We start from the raw sequence: 17,708 nt of genomic DNA, 5'->3' as shown, positions 1-17,708 counted from the left end.
TTAGTTTCTGAACACATCAGAGCACGGGCCCATTTGAGCTCATGCAATTCAATGCAGACAATTACTTCTTCTCCCGGCAGCGTGGTACCAGGACTTTAAGGCTCAACAGCTTGTTGTGGGAGTCTGGGCAAACACAGGGCTGTTTGAGGAAGTGTTGATGGTTGAAATCACGGAGTTTCATCTGCGATTAACGTTATTTACAACAATGTTTGGTCTGGGTTTAGCTGTAAGAAATTAATGATGGATTTTAGGAGGCCATAAACACAGAGCCAATGGTTAAATATAAAATAAGAAGAAAGCAGAAGATCAATGGGACTGCTATCACGCTGAAATCCCAGTTGCTTTATGATCTGTTTGATGTCTCGAGTGAAGGGCTCATTCACACTAAAATCAAAGAGCTGTCATCTTAGTTTCAGTATGCGCTGATAATATTATAGCACGGGACTTTGGGCATGGGTTAGTTTTTAAGCCTTAGGGAAACTGTTGTTTCCACGGGGAGTTTTTCTGTGGCTCCGACTGTGATGCTCTCTGTCCACTGACCATATTTACACTACAGCCTGTTAGTCTGAGGCTCACCAGGGATTAGGGACGTGACTTAAAGAACTTTAGATCAACAAGTGCTGTAAGAAATACGTGTGACACGTAAGGTCACCGTCTAAGGACTCATCTGCAAACAAGCAGCTTATCATGAGAAAGAATAAAAAACTTTCTGCACATTCAGCACTTTTACTTTCTTTGACTTTCCTAGCTCTTAATAATCTCAATATTTTTTCCCCATTACAATAAATGCCGCTGAACAACACTCGTAACATTTTTTAAGCTTTATCCCCTAAAACATATTGCGGATGCAACATAAAGAAATTAGTCGTAATAAGGTATTACTCTGTTATTGCTGTATATTATTGAAATTATTAATTTCACAGCAATAAAAGCAAACAACAAAGCATTTTGTTGATTTTTAATTAGTAAGCTACCAATATGTAATTATTGCATTACATAACATTAACTGTGAAACGTTTTATATGTAACTAAATTATAACTGTTAACATATTTAAATCTGACTTAATGTTAAGCTAAAATAAGAAAGAGCAAATAGAACGAGCAAACAAAGGCAGAAAACATGAGGTGTAAAATAATGTTGCGCAATGTTGGTGAAATGTGGTGGATGATAATGAAAATGGTTATAATAAATGCAGGTTTGATGAAATGCTGATTATTATCTGTTTCTACTTTCTCAGATGTAATGATGTTGTTTAATTTGACACTAAATCCAAAATTTGGGGGTTCAATAAAATATAAATAAAAATCCTAACATTTGAACATTTGGTTGGGTTTTAAAAAATGTCAACTGCGAAAAATAATGAGCAGATTTTTCTATAATAAAATAGATAATAAATGAACAAGTAAATCATATCATGAATTTACTTAAGTTAAATAAATAAATCAGGTTCAAGATTTATCTCTTCATCTAAGTCACACAAAACTCAAAGTGAGAAATCGGCAGCTGAATAACAATGACAACATATGAGAAGGTCACAAACCCACATGTGTAGCATCAAAGAAAAAGAGGCCACGAAGCCTCCAACCTGATTTGTGCTGAGCTCACGCTTCTGCCTGTGCAACGTTAGCTTGACGTTGTCACTCCTGTGTGCGACAGTCGCGTCACAGACACCGAATATTTAGAGGCTGTGTTCTCCGGTGGAACAAATGGAGGAACTATGTCAGTGCCGCGTTGTGACGCCGTGGAGCAGGATGTGGTCGCAGCGCAAGTGACGACTGTCACAGCTCATGGCACCGCGGTGAGAACAAGCGCATGGACACCATCAGCGGCAGGAAGAGGACCTTTTATCATAAGTCATGACACAGAAAACAAATGCTGGACGAACAAACCCGGACCAAAACCCAGAGCTGTCACGAGGCCCATTCCTTCACGCTCCGTCCTCACAGTTTTCCATTTAGCCACATTTTGTGATCCCGTCCTTCCTCTCTCTTCACTTCCTTCTCCTCCTTTCTTGCTCCCTCTCTTATCGCCCCCCCCCCTCCCCTCCCTCTCTCCTCCCGTGTCACTCGGCCCATCTGGGCCGGTGGAGTCGGGAACACGGGTCCCTGTCAGGGGAGCTCAGTGGGGCCCTGTTGAAGACACAAAGGGCGGATTACTGCAGCTGCCAGTCACACTAAGACCCGCGCAGCAGCTCTTCGGAGTCTACGCCAGTGTCCTCAACCCTCACACCCAGCTCCGTCACAAAGGGACATCATTAGCCCCGGCACAAAGGAGCCCCCCCGCCCGCCCGTCTTAAGCAACGCCGCAATCAGACCCACAAATAGCGTGATTAGTGAAGATAATATGCATCAGTAATATATGCTAAGGCAGTGTCTGCTTTAATAGGACGGGCGCGTCAGGGCCTTTGTTTTTTCACCGCATCTTTCACATATTGGTGCTAAGACTTAAGTGTGTCCTTAGTAGTTGCTACACTTTCCCAAGACGTGTTTTAAGGTTTTACATGATGAACGGCAGTCGACGTTTTAAGCATTCGTACAGATCCTAATATTAAAGTTCATAATCAAGAGATTCAGGCTCATGTTTACGTTTCTGATGCCTTTTCTCTCCTCGACACATCGTTCTAGAGGGTGAGCGGATTAAACCAAGGCTTCACAGGATGTTATGCTCAACTGAATAGTTATATTATATATTAACCAGTTTTAATTATACATCAAAAAGGTGTGTTTTAATTGGACTTTCTAGGAGAATTTCACTCGCTGTTTTGACGGCATCTGCTGAAAATATGTTTTTGTGTGAGAAAGCGTTACATTTGATCTTAAATCTGAGAACAAAGAATTCCCCGCCCGTTCACTCCCACTTTGTGAAACAGCCACATCACAGCAGTTTCCTTAGGTTTGTTCTTTTTTAATCATTCTGTGCATCTTTGAGGAGAAACTCTTGTGGACTGTTGCACCGGCATTCATTTCACTTTCACCCACTGTGATCCAGCACGGTCCCCTGTGACAGGTCACACTGAGCGTTATCTGAATCCGCTGATGCCACTCTGCCTGGCTCCCGGCGCTGTGCATCCTGGCTTAGACTGAGGCTCCTATTTGGACCCCATTGAATTAATCGTGCCAGGACTGATTGCTCACCGTAGCGAAATACAGTAACAAGGAGGAGCTGCAGTGGCTCCAGAGGTTAAGCAGTCAGCTCTTAACTGTGGCCGAAGTGTCCTTGGGCAAGGCACTGAACCCCAGGTTGCAGTTATGGTGGAGTGAGTGTGATGAATTGGGCCCTTGTGGCCTTTGGACCTGGACCATTTTTCATTGCAAAAAGGAAAATGAATCGTAAACCGTCGATGCCTTGAAAATATTTAGTTTATATTTGTAACTTTACTCAAGTTCAGATCTCATTTAATGCAGAAACATGTTTCCTGTAAATATATTTCATTGACAAACTTGACCTTTTTATCCAAATGTTGCACAGTTCACCATTTTAGTTTTAAGTTGCCTCATAAAATGGACTAGAAGCAAAGTAAAGACACTAAGTTCTAACATTTCCTGTTGCATCTGTCTCTTGTAGGTTTGTTTAAGAATCAGTCTTTTCCATATAAATAGTTTTATAAGTGACCCATAACATGACAACAATGGCTGCTGTACTGGATTAAAGGAGGGCATGACATAAAACGAGGCTCAAAGGCTCGATGGAGGTTGGGAATTCGTTTTAAGTTGTAACTTGGACCAGTGGCAGCGTACAAAGAGAGGAGACATTCACATGTTTTATGTGCAGTGGGAGGGATTTCTGTGTGTGGAAACTGTGCGTGAACTCATCTCTGGAGGATTGGCCTCTTTTGAATCACGTTGTGGGGTTTTCTCTCCTGCCCACGCCTGCCTCTGCGCCTTCGTGTCTGACGTCGCGCCGCCCGAAAAGGTGAAGCCCGGACAGCGCTGGCATTCGCAGAGACATCAACCGCTTAGGCAGCGGCGGCGCTGGACGCAGATGAAAACGGAGACGTGCACAACGGAGGCTTGTTTACGAGCGTCGCTCTGAGTCGAAGCCCGGGCGAGTGAATTCAGGCGAGGGCCGATGACATTAACAGCAGGGAAGGCACAAACACTGGAAATGTCAACGGGGCCATTGGATCACCACACCCACGGCCGAAAGCCTTAGATTCTTAATTACATACAAGGAAATTCGAAAAAAGTAGCATGGCTGTTTACACAGCATTCACATTTCTTGAAGGTGTGGTGCCTCTAAATGTCACTTTTGCAGGCCTTTTGTGAAGCAGATGGTCAGGAGCCTGGCACGGCCAGTTTACCCAGCGCCCACTAGGAATTTACTGTTTCAGATTTGTTTCAGATTTGGCTCAAATTGGGACGTGATTTGGAGTTCAAAAGGCCTCCTGGTCGCAGGACAAAACAGGCTCTAGCTTTACTGTGTGTATATTGTGTTTCAGAAATATTACCTGCAACCACATGTTGGAGCTCACAGCGGGGTTTGGAGGAGGAAATATGACATGTCCAGTTTAGACGCAGGCCATAAATTAAATCCAGTTACTCAGAATCGAGGGCCTTTGATCAACCCTCTCAAACCGTTAAGAATAGTAACACAGTCACTTACTCACGCGTGAGTTTGGGCGTCCACACAAACACAAACCTCAACGTTTTCCGAGACCTTGTTGTCGGCGCACAGAAGAACATACTGGGACAAAACCAGCGCGTGAGAACGAAGACGAGAATCTGTGAGAAGGACTGTTAAATAAATGACAATACCAGTAAAGTTTTGCCAGAAAGTGTAGAAAGTGTCAGGAAAAGTAAATCACTGTTTACTGTCTACTCAGGAATACGGCGAACGTTTCCTCTGTTCCTGAGCCGTGCCAGAAAGAAAAGACCCATTTGCAACATTTCCTTCGTGTTGGGAGGAGAAACCCAAAAAACAAAGAGAAAAATGTTGTCTCCTCAGTCTGAAGCTGAGTCAAACACAGACTGCCCAAAAAAAATCATCAGATGCTCTTTAAATCCAACAAAGGAGCTTACCCAAGGTGCCTAACTAAACCTGTTAAATTGGCAGCATGTGCAGGTGTCTGGAAATGCTTTTCTCTCTAGTAACAACTTCTGGGAATTGTGGACTTTCCCTCTGTGAGACTAGAAGAAATCAATCAGCACAAGTAAGTATCACACTCCGGTGGTTCGCACAGTTTATATCCTGACGGTGAAGGCCGGCGCACACAGGAAATCAGCTGCCAGCCGGGTTAAATGCTGCTTGTGGCCTGAAGAGAGCCTGTAAGAGCTGAACCCACGCTGTAGTAAAGCGCGTAGAGTAAAATGGATGTGAATGTGGAACAAGCAATCCTATAGCTCCTATATTTTTGTGTTAGTGTGACTGTAGCAGCTGAACACTTGTTACCTTTAAACTTCATCAGCTTTATCTTTCCCGTCGTACTTCCACACCGGCTCGGCACAGCCCAGTTAGAAGAAGCCAGTGACCAGCTGTCAACATAACAGAGAGTCCTGCATATGGTTGAGACCAAAAGCAGAGCAAAAATTTAAGACCATCGTGACGATATTGAGCCTGATCTCAGCACCTGTTCCCTGTGTAATCAATATTAACTTACTACACGTGGGTGCAGTACAGTAACGCCCGGGTTTGTATACTGAAGACAAGCTCACACACACACACACACACACACACACACACACACACACACACACACACACACACACACACACACACACACACACACACACACACACACACACACCAGCCAGACCAGGCTGGATGTGTTTACTGTTTAGACCTGTGTGCTGATGTGATGAGACACGCAGGCTGATAACGCTGGGCCAGAGGTACCGCCGCTCCGTGTTTGATCTCAGGCAGCAGCGGCGGGCTCACGTTGGGGGGGGGGGTGTCTGTCACAGACGGCGAAGCTTGATTACTGCCCGGACGGGGGCCCTGTGACCTCACAGCGGGCCAGCTCTGACCCGTGACCACCGCACAGCGGGCCCTGACGCGGCGCTCGATGCTTTCCCCAGCGACACAGCGGGATGAAGGGACTCGCTGTGTCGCTCGCACTGAGGAGACTGAGCCACCGCTCCTTCAGCGCCGAGGAATGTATCCTAGCACAGCGGTGCGTGGCAGAGGAGGGCCGGTGCCGAAGCTGGGCCGGTCTCTGGACATATGTGGGCCCTGTGCAAAGAAAAGATCGCCTGTAGCTGGAGGGAAAATCTCAACAAGAGGGCCCGGCATTCATGCAGCACACAGAGTTAAATCGTGGCCCCTATAAACAACAGGAAGCCTCGGTGCCACTACGCTCGCTCAGCAGTTTTCCACAAATTCCTGAAAACCGCCGGAGAAGGTGGCCGCCCCGGCCGGGTGAAGTTTGTAGGTAAACACAGGCGCCATCCGCTTCCCCCCAAGCGCCCGGGTCGTCCAGGTGTTAATCGGCCCGTTAGTCTTCATCTGCAGCGAGGCCGCTTTCTGTGTCAGCAGAGGTGGCGTGCGGAGACGGTGGGGACGAGGGAGCGAGGTGAAAGCGCTTCGCCTCCGACGGCGAGTCAGGGCCGCGGGGGAAACGTGATCCCCACCTGCGTCTCCGAGCAGCTCGCGCGCGGCTTCTCCCCGTTCTGTCAGCATCGCTGCCTGCTGAAGACAGAAAGGTGGAGCCAGGTGCCGTTCGGCGTGAATCACTTTCAGCCGCTGTGGAAAAGACAATGGTAACGTGTGTGCGAGGGGGCGGAGGAGCGGGTCCTCCAGGGGAGGCTTGTTTTTTTCGAGTTAATTGTTCCAGATTCGGCCCCACGTGCGGTCCGGGCCCTCGGAGGGCAACGCCGGCCGGTTCAAATAACGCAGTAACCAGTAGCTGCATATTCCCAGAATTCTGTGTCCGTGTTGTTTCTGCAGCGGCATCAAAATGTTCACGAAACGAGGTTAATTAATATTCCGGCGTCATGAATCCCGGTGACTTCACCTCTAGTGCCACCGTGAGGTTAATGTTTGTGGATCTGTGTGCAAATAAACAACGCTGCCAACTCTGATGTCATCGCTTGTCGTTTAGCACAGATCAGTGTTTGTGTTTATGTCTGAATGCCCGCATCCCGTTCCCGTCGGCCTCGGCTCGGCGGTGTTTATTGATAATAGCAGATGTTAGCACGCCAAACTTGGATGGCGGACATCAGCATGTTAGCATTGTTGCTGTAAGCACGCCGCCGTGCTGATGCTAGCGTTAAAACGCTGCGGCGTTGGTTCACCGCGTCTCCTCTCCCGGTGGGACGCATCCGAGTTCCCCCACCTTCTCCACCGAGGAGATAATTCCATTTTAATGACAGTTTGTCTGAGACGGCCTCCTGACAGAGCAGCCATAAATCAACAGATCACACGTCTTCCTTCACCTCACCCCCAAGAAACTTTCTTCCCCTTAAAGATGACTCACCTCCCACCAATCAAAGAGCTGCACAAATAATCACTCACCGTGGACCTCCCTCGCGTTTGATTTACGCGGCTGATAAACGGCGTCTTTAATTGCGAGCTCTTTTCATCATAATTTGACGTCTGTTTCCTGTCATTTTGCTGGAGGTGCCCGTGAGCGCGGGGGGCTATAATTTCTACATCAAGCCCGCGGTTTCGAAGGGACTGGCAGGTGTAATCGACCCCGAGGGGGGGAGGGGTTTCGCCCCTCGCACCTCACCTGGCGAGCGAATATCGACGGGTCGTCACTGACGCCTCAGACGCAGGCGAGGAAACGCACACAAACACGCAGCACCGTGTGCGAATGGAAGATAATTAGGGTAATTTCTGTTTGAAGTGTTAGGCATGGCAGTAAAAATAGCACAGATAAAAGATGAGACAATAATAGATCTAAAGAGGACCTCGACTGGATGTTGTTTCAACAAAGAGCATTTTGTTTGACACGATTGATATTTTCTGTTGAACCAGTGGTGAAACTTTATAGGAGATGGGAAACATTGGATTATACAAAACATGCTAAAGAAGCATTACACCCATCATCACTTTGGGTTTTACAGAGACTTCCATATATCGGCTCCCTCCAGATTCAATACTGATGTTTTGAAGACAGGCGACACTAGTTATATCGTGTATGGATCCATTCATTGCTTATATAACAACCAGAATGTAGTATCTAAAGTGAGAGACAACTGAATTCAGGTCACAGCGCAGTAGGAAATCTTCCTTTTCATGTGAGATCCAGAGGGGTCACTCTTATGAACTCATTAGGAGAGAAATGCTAATGTGCCTCTGTTTTTCCCCCTCTTTTCTCTCCACTCCAACTTTTCCCGGTTCTCTTAACAACCGGGTCTGCGGCATGCGGAGCGTCGCTGGAGATTATAATGCATTTCGATGTCAAGGGAAAGTGTGTATGGTGGTTCTGACGGCGGCTTCATTAGGGAGGCTGTCGTTTGTTGTCTTGTCATCAAGTCGCCAACCCAGGATCATTACACAGCAAACAAAAGCTCCATCTTTATCTTGGCTGGCCTATTGCTCGTGCGCTCCTTCTCCTGCTGCCGGCAAACAACTTCAATAAATGGATTAAAAAGACGCAAATTAAAATCTAATCCATATCACTCAGTGATATATGAGCATGAGCGCAGTGGCCGGTGAACAAATGACCCTGCCTCTCAGGCCTTCTAATCAGGAAGATGGTCTCCTGCATGCAGCAAAAACAATAAATAATGAATTTCTCAGTCTCTGAAGACTTCAACAAACTGTTCTTCAAAGCGTAGAACACAAAACTTTTAGATTATTTTGAAACAACACCATCGTATGAGACTAAATTTAATTAATGATCTCTGTTTATGGTTGTATTTTTCATACGTGACCCAGCAGTGATCCTAACAGTGATGTCATGTTCATCCCTTTGGTTTATTTTGCATCTTCAGTTTTGTAATCTGTTTTTTCAGCCTTTTTAGCTTAAATATATGTATCTTAATTTCTTTTTCTTATAACATTAATTCTGATCTTTTTCTTTTTGTAAAAGTAATGAAATATGATTTCACTATGCCTCACCTTAAATATATGTTTATTTTATTAAATTACTACACTAAATTAAAAATCAATTGTATATAATGTTCCTGTTGTTTGACTATGACCATTCACATGAAAAATGTGACATTTCTGTATCAAAACCCAGAGTCAGGATTTTTGATTTTCACAATTTGATTACGCTGATGCATATTGATTAAACTGTACTGTAGGATGTTTAAACACAAATAAGAAATGTAAAGTAAATATGATTTGTTTCCATACAAGTATGAGATGTAAGGCGATAAGACAATTAGACTCCTGCAAACAGAGCGTTGGGTTTGAGGCAGCTGTACGCCGTTTTATAATATGCTACAATGCCAATAAACCCAAACCAAAGCCAAAAATTAAACATGAATCATTTAGTCCTGTGATTTATTTAATCAGTTTCATTTTCCACAGCTTGGATCTCTTCACCTCTTACCTCAGGCCCTGCAGGCCTGCACTGTCTCCTTTTAGTATCTTCACAGGCCTCAATGCTCCAAAAATCCCCTCTTGATTTCCCTTTTCTTCTAATTTTATGATTTAAAGCCTTATCCAAGGTGAATGCTGGAGAAGACACGGAAGGGAAACATATTTAAAGAAAATGAGGTTGTTCCTGTTAGGATGGTTTAAGGGAAGTGGTGGATGTAGGTAGCATCATTTTAAATTGTGCCAGAAAAAAAGGAGCGGGTAATTAAATTAAAGACTTGCTCTAATGAAGTAGAACCAACACTTTTTACAGAGTGTAAGGGAAAACAGCCAGATTTTATACCTGCTGTCACATTTATTTGGCTGGAAACCTGAAATGCAAAGTTAAAGGCGCTTTTTTTCAATGAAAGCTTCGGCTGTTCGCGTGTGCCAATGTGAAATCTTTGTAATTAACCCTCTCTCTTCCAGCGCTGTATTTACGCGCGTGCCGGGGCCTGTATCCGCGTGCACCCATCTATGTGGGCGCGTGAGAGTGCGCGCGCTTTCCGCTATACTCTGGAATGCAGCCAGTCTCGGCTCTTTTGAACCCACACTCCGCTTCCAAAACCCCAAAGCCTTTGATCTTTTTTTTCCTTGCTGTCTCCTTACCCGGAAGAGGACCCCTTCTCTCTCTCTCTCTCTCTCTCTCTCTCTCTCTCTCTCTCTCTCTCTCTCTCTCTCTCTCTCTCTCTCTCTCTCTCTCAGCTGGGATGAACGCACACGTGGAAATGTTGGCCCGGCTCCACACTCGGACCAAATTTAGTCATACAAAGGCGAGGGAGAGCGGAGGGGAGGAAGAGAGGGAGGGGGGCAGGGGGGAGGCGGCGGTGGCGGTGTTGGAGGGGAAACCGGGTGGATGGGGGGGGGGAGTCGGGGATGAAAGAGCCAGCCGCCGCAAGATCAAAGGCAGCCGCGGCTCCGCCCCGCTAACCCCACCTCCGCGCTTTATAAGGATCTGCCTCCCCATCCCAACTTTGATTCTCACGCAATCTCTCAGCGCTCAGACAGACACAGAAAGCACGCCACTTCCACCGTTTGTGCTGTTTATTTAGCTTTTCCTTTATTTCCCCATGAAATATAAGAGGCTGGAAGACTCGAGCTTTTTATTTGGTTTTCAACTATTTCCCCCTCGCGTCCTCGCGGCCTGCTTTAGCACATTTGTCATTCTTAATTAATCGACGAGTTTATTTATTTAGTGTGTGTGTGTGTGTGTGTGTGTGTGTACGCGCGGTCGTGCGTGTGCGATTTTTTCTACAGAAACACGAGTTTTTATGTGTCAATCACTTGTCCTTAAACACAGTTGCTGTTCCTTTCTTGTGGTTCATTTCATTTATTTGTGTTCGTATATGTGCCGATAATTTATTTATACCCCGGTTCTTTGGACAAAGGCTATTGTAGTTTGGGCTGTAGATTGTAAAAGGTCATTAGAGCGTTTCTAAATACATTCAAATTAAACTAATGCCCAACGTCCTCGGTCACATAAGTTGAGGCCTGTCTTGTTTCGTTATCGCCTCTACATTATTGTAGGAGAGTTGTGTATATTTTGTTAAAATAGGGGCAGCAAAAAATATTTTACTGGACAATTAGGAGAGCGTTATGAAACCGGAAGCCCACAGTAAGCAATTTACAGAATGACAAATGCAGCAGACACACCCCAGCTCCAAATGTGTCTAAATATGTAAATGTGCGTGACCTTGTTTCAGAGCTACGCACTCTTTTTCCACATGTACCGCCCGTGTTTTTCTACCAGTTTGTGTGTATTTCTGACGAAAACACCTCTATTGCGATTTCTTGCGTTTGGATTAAATTACACTTCTCAAGGCCTCAAACCCGTCGTTGCTGTTGTTTTTCCTCCACTCCTGTCTTATTTGCGTTTAATGTGATTGTTTTAACCCGCGCGTGTCAGCCGCGCCGCTCCCCCCCCCCCCCCCCCCCCCTCCCGTCTGCCCATTTGTTGTGAGCCGCGTATAAATCTCTCTCTCAGGAGGAGTGTCAATCGGCGCGGTGTCAATCAGAGCCTCGGCTTCCCTTTCATCTCGCCTTCCTCACAGTGACTGAAGAGAGAGGAGGAGGAGGGAGCGCGGCTACATTACCAACACACACATACACACACTGCTTACATTACGCCGTGGAAGCGGTGCGGGAGCAGTGGGAAGTCGGTGCGCCGCGTTTCCTCTCTATCGCCTTTTATTTTTGGTTGTTTAAGGACTTTTTTGCTTTTATCTCGCCTCGGCCGAGCGACCGCGAGGATGTATTTCTGAGCATCAAAGAGTGATCGGCCACAGTCCGTCCATCCATCAGTTTACCTTTCACCTCCAGACGGTGGTTTGGTTTGTTAGCCTACTTTTTTTTTTACTCTCAAGGACGAGTTCTCGCTGGACCGCTGAGGAAATATTTTCTCCCACTTTTATAAATGCACTTTTTAACCATCGAGTCATTCCTACTGGACCGTACCCGTCGCCGCTCGCGCGAGCTGACTGAGCGGCTGGTGATGAGATTTTAACTCGCGCTTCGCCTCCCCTCTTTTTTTTTTTTTTATTTTGCCCTCATGATATTGAGACGTGCCGCGGACTCTGCTTTCGACTCGTCACACCTCAAGTTGTCCGCGCTCGAGCTCCAGCGTGTTCCGGCGTGAGATCGAGACGCGCGCGGCGGCCACATTTCTCCTGTTGCTCCAGCGAAAACACGCCGGCTGCGCGTCCGCGCGCCGCTTCCTCTCCAAGTGACTCACCGCCCGACGGAGGGGACGCTTCCTCGCTCGCTTTCAGGGGATTCTAGTGGGACCTCTCCCCCTCCTGTAGTTGTGGAAAGCGCCGCGTCGTCCCCCGCGTTCTCCGGTGAAGCGCAGTAAATCGCCCAACATGCCCCAACTATCAGGCGGCGGCGACCCGGAGCTGTGCGCCACGGACGAAATGATCCCGTTCAAAGACGAGGGAGACCCGCACAAGGAGCAGATCTTCGCCGAGCTCAGCCACTCGGAGGAGGAGGGGGACCTGGCCGACATCAAGTCCTCGCTGGTCCACGAGTCGGAGAGCAGCCCCAACAGCAACAGTCACGATGTGAGTCATGTGTGTTTGCACAGATGTGGCGAGTGATGGGGAACAGAGGGAGGTGGGTATCGAGCTGGAGCTCCGTCACACAGGATGAGGCAGCGTGGACGCTGCGTGGAAGTTTTGGCTTCGTTTAAATGATGAGTACTCGCTTTTTATTCAGCAGAAATTAACCCATCAGCCAAAGCGAATTACTAATTCAAGCTGGAAGAATGATTTTTGTATTAAAAATATATATTGGAGGAAGTTTACTCACGTTCATAATTGTATTTTGCCATAAAATGTAAAATGCGTCAGCTGATTTGAGGTGACTTTAAAGCCAGTGCTGTGTTACTGTACATATTTTATTATTAATTCAAAAATGGCAGCAGTGGCTTTTTGAAGCCTCTGAGGCGACAGAGCAGGTGTGTGTCTCAGAGAAACCTTAAGATGCTCCACAGCCTCTGACTGGAGCCTAGAGGCCTGAACAGATGCTTTTACCCACGTGTCACTTTTGGTTCATTGAGTTTTTGTGAAATTTGGATCAAAGTGAAAAAAATATTTATGATGTAAACATTTTAGGGCCTTCTATGCCACCAATGAAAAGGGGGCTAATACTCAGCAACTGAACCTGTTTGACACACACACATTTAAATCTACTGAGAAGCACATTAATTTGCTTAAAATATTAAATCCACTAATTTATCATCTAAATACTCAGGTATTGTAATACTAGGATGATAATGTGATTTCTTTTAATTTTCATTTTCCTGAATAGTAATATTATGTATCCATTTAACAGTGCCACTAAATTATAATTTATTGTTTTCTGATAATGTTCAATACAGTTATAGTTGCATTTGTTTTGTTTTTTGCCTCATAAACTAGGCAGGACAAATCGTTAAACGCATTAAACGTGTTGAATTCATTGTGTATGTAAATGCATCCAGGATCTCAATGGAAACATTATTTGTAATGAATTTTTAATGTCTAAAATCCTTACACACATGCTTCATAGTCTATATTTTGCAAGATGGCATTTTATCAAGACAGTAAAGACGTTAAAACGTCACAATTCAATTATTTGTCGTATTCTCTATCTCCATCCGTGCACTGACCTCAGGATGCAGGCTGCAGCCTCCCCATCACGAAGTCAGTCGGCTCCCGTGTCATTAACCGCAGTTTTAATGAAATTTCGGGCACATCCTGTACGAGACTGCTCACATTCACCGCCAAATGTCCTAGAGACGCACAAAACAGAGGACGAATGTTAATTAGGAACCCAGCGAAGTTCCCTCGCTCAGCTTGAAGCCATCCTGAGGGTTCTGAACTAAAAAAAAAAAAAAAAAAAGACTCCCTTCCCAATTCTGACTCAAAAAGAGAAAAGCAATGCATGTGTGAAGTGATGAGGATTTTTTTTTCTGTAGCATTTTCTGTTTTTATGGGCTGATTTTAATCCGGTTTCCACACAAGTTTTCAATTTATAACAGAAAAGCACAATTTATTTGAATTTAAACTGAGAGATGAAAATAAGAGTGGAGCAATGGTACTGAAAACAAGTTAATTTGTAAGCTCCTTAAGGACATGAAGCTTAATTAAGTGGTTCTTTTGAAGCCTTGGTGCAGGCTGCTCCATCACCCCTCTATAGATGGAGAAACCGAGCTTGTTCTGCTTTGGTGACGAGCAGTAGGACGGGAGTTGTCGCAGCCGTGTTTATGGGTGTCTGACCGTATCAGCATGTCTGTGTGTGTAACCGTCTTAGAAGGCCCTCCTAATTGATTCACCATCATTCCACTCTCTTTCTTTTTTTTTCCTTTACAGGCAGCTAGACAGTCCCAAATACCACAAGATTCATATCATGAAAAACACAGAGACCATTTGGAAGATGGTAAGTGACACAGCCTGGAGCAGGAGCCTATTAAATGAGCGTGTTTTATGGGACATTAAGCTGCAGCGTAAACCCTGGACACTCAATCGTTCTGTGAGGACTGAGAGGCCGAGGTGGAGAGTGGACGGACATCAACTGCTGTTTTGTTCTGCTCAGGCCGATAACGTCTGATCCACGTCTAGTCGGGACATGCTGGTCTCATGGTCACCGCGACCTGTTGGAAAATATTCTCTGCCTTTTCTCTCATTAATATAATATTAATTATTAGGTCGCTGTTTGGTTTTATGCAATCACCCCAGTTAACAAAGTTAAAGTATCAGCTTCTCAGTCACACTGTCACATGCTACATGTTGCTGCCGCCTGCGGCTCCGTGGTCTCTGGCTATTGTAGTCTGACCCCGCTGCTGCGGGTCATTATTAGGGCTTTGAAGGGGAGTGTGTCTCCTCTTTGTTCCGCTTTCACTCCTGAATAGGATCCCCTCAAACCACACACTGGCTTTTTTCTTCACAACCAGATCCACGTTGCCATCAGGCAGCATACCACAGACACTCCCACCCCCCCGGCCCTCATAATACGCACAACGCACTAGAGTGGCGAGTGGCGTTGTGTGGAGGCCTCTTGTATAAAGCTCCCCCTCTCAGGTCAAAGGCATAGAGGAACAGTTGGGGCGTCTCCTGTTTTGACACAGTCTGTATGTTCTTCTAATTGGTGCTAATTGGCACAGAGGGGCTCCATTGTTCCACTGCATAATGCGACCCTCCTCTCCGAGACGGGAAGAAAGGGTATCAACAAAAGGCCGAAGCAAAATAGGGCACAGGTTAAAAGCGATCAGCAGCGATATCATTACAGAATCAAAACGGGCAGAGGCAGAAGTTTGCAGCTTTGTCTTGATCAGGTGTGGAGCACATCTGGATTTTAGCTAATAAAACTGAGTCTATGCTCAAAGCCAGAGTCACTTAGCAGCTGGATTGTCTAACCCTGTGCATGTAACTTAGATTTTATTTGCAAATGCAGCAGTCTCACACTGTGTTGTTGTCACCTTTCACCAGGAAAACATCAAGACCTGTACAGTAAAGGCCACCCGTACCCGAGCTACCCGGGCTACATCATGATGAGCAACATGAACAGCGACTCCTACATGAACAATGGCTCCCTCTCGCCGCCCATGCCCAGAACGGTCAGTGTGAACTTTTATCACATCTTATCAGTCCAGCTCGAAACAACTTGATGTCGAAACAAAAATCAGCAGAGCATCCTGTGTAATGCTCAGTTACGTCCTCCAAGATGTTTTTGGAGGGTAGAGGATATGTAGAAGAAGTAAAATCACATTTAAATCAGTCAAAGCAAATCAAATACTTCTACTACTACGATGGTGAGAACAATGACTCCTGAAACATTTTTATTTTGTGTGCATTTAAATCAAGAAATGTTTTTTTATTATGCTTTTTATATTTCTGTGTTTAGAGCCTGTGTATTTACCTGTACACAAGCTAAAAGCGCAGCTAAACTAAACACAAAGAACATGATTCCTGTCAATGACCAGATGATCCGGTCTCCTCACACAAACAAGCACGTGAAAACGATTCACCTGTACGTAGCGCTGTTTTTGAATGTTGATTTAGATTTGTTTTCTGCTCTTCCAGTGTTTTTTGGTTCGACATGTCAATCCACGGTCGTAAAAACTTTATGGGCTTATTCAATTTTAAATAAAATATCAATTGCTTTGATTTCACTCACACAAACTTAATACGTTTAAATGAGTAAATATTAATCATAATCTTATGTATTCAGAAATAATGGGAATGTTAATGACGCATGGACGCTGAATCTCATGGAAAATCTATTTTTTTTACTTAAGACGCTTCACTTAAAACCAAACAGGTGCCACATGAACACTGTGCCGTGTTTGTTTCGCTGTTGTGTACTATCTCACCACAATATTTACCCTGGTTTACAGCATTGTTTACGAGCCATAGAAATCCAATACCCACCAAACCTTGGAGCAGATTAGCGTGATAGATTGGGTATTTCTCATCTTGTCCAAATCCCAAGTGATGCGTGTCTACATGACCCAAGTAAGCCCTGTAATTAGCACAGCATGACTCAGGAGACCTAAAGGCAGCTCCGTGTCTCTGAGGCGGCCCTGCAGAGGAGTCTAACGTACAGTCCAGGCGCGGCGTGTGCTGCAGCCATGATCCCTGTAACGGTATTAATTTCAGGCCAGCTGCAGGTCTCTCGCTGGTGCTCGCTTCCTGTGTCTGTCTCGTTTGCAAATTTCCCCTCTCAAGACGGACGTGAAGCGCCCGGCACGCCAGCAGCTGTCCACCGCCTCGTCCACCTTCCTGTGTCGCGACCAGCCTCGGTCTGGCCTGCGCTTCGGCGGCTCTGTGCAGGAAGTGCTCACACATGGCGGAGGAGAACCAAAAGCCCTGGGTTGTTTGTGCTTTTGCAGCTCCGAGGAGCCGGTTTCATCAGGCTTTAAGTTGTAAAATGTGACTTCTGTGTTGTTCTAAGAATCCGCTTTCAGAGGCAGATGTAATTGTTGGGGGCAGATGCCACATGCTGAGTGTAAAGCATCTTCATTCACACGCAACTCTAACGCGGAATGATGTTAAAATTGCACGCCTTCCCCTCTGCCAAAGTCGCAGAGGGTGAAAGCATGTGACATTGTGGAGAAAGCGTGATCCCGATTACCTCATGATTCACTTGACAAATAGAACGGTTTGGGAAATGTGGGGTACGGTGCCTTCCAAATTCTCCTTTTAGGGCTTGTTTTCTGGTCAATTTTATCAATTATTCCATCAGAGGCACTCAGAAACCTACAGAGGCCTGTATGGACACCAGCTGAGTGTACGAGAGGAAATAACCCTCTGCAGATGCATTAGTCCAGGACGTTGGGCGGTGGAGACGCTGCCAGTAAAAGACCTGCTTTTGTTTCATTTACTTTGGCTAAACACCCCCCCCCATCCCTGTCTTCAATAAAACGGTAGTCATTTTATATGTGTTTCTCTCACTTATCCAATAAGAGGAGCCAGGGCTCGGTGGATGGATCATAGAACACGGCTCCTCCGGCTTTCTCACTGATGTCAGCCCGCTCCTTCGGCTGCCGGCCACCGCAGCCACAGTATCTGCAGGCCTGGGATCGGTTTTCACCCAGATCAAAGGCGCGTTCTCCCTTTCATTCTCTTCCATCCCCCCCAATCACAGTAGTTTAGATTGATTTCCATTGACCATGACATTCCTGCACATGCCGCCCAGTCGTGATGGGGCTGCTGGGAGTCGCTGATTGTCAGCAGATTTTCAGAGCTTCAAGCTCGATAAG

General features: G+C 45.8%; 1 protein-coding gene across 4 annotated transcripts in view; it reads left to right on the top strand.

The window, feature by feature from the left end:
• Positions 1-11,511: 11,511 nt before the first annotated feature.
• lef1 (lymphoid enhancer-binding factor 1) overlaps positions 11,512-17,708 on the top strand; it is a 35,185-nt gene continuing 28,988 nt past the window's right edge. Inside the window, exons 1-3 of one of the 4 annotated variants that reach the window (XM_029162655.3) lie at positions 11,512-12,528; positions 14,320-14,386; positions 15,436-15,563. In XM_029162655.3, the coding sequence (XP_029018488.1) occupies positions 12,331-12,528; positions 14,320-14,386; positions 15,436-15,563 (393 nt within the window). In that variant the 5' untranslated portion in view covers positions 11,512-12,330. The remainder of the gene's footprint in view (positions 12,529-14,319; positions 14,387-15,435; positions 15,564-17,708) is intronic. The other 3 variants (XM_029162646.3, XM_029162672.3, XM_029162665.3) reach the window with 3 other exon arrangements.

Source organism: Betta splendens, chromosome 1 (genome assembly GCF_900634795.4).
Source record: "Betta splendens chromosome 1, fBetSpl5.4, whole genome shotgun sequence".
NCBI classification, from domain to species: Eukaryota; Metazoa; Chordata; class Actinopteri; order Anabantiformes; family Osphronemidae; genus Betta; species Betta splendens.
Note: the sequence above shows the minus strand (reverse complement) of the source record. Positions and strands in the feature narration are given on the sequence as shown.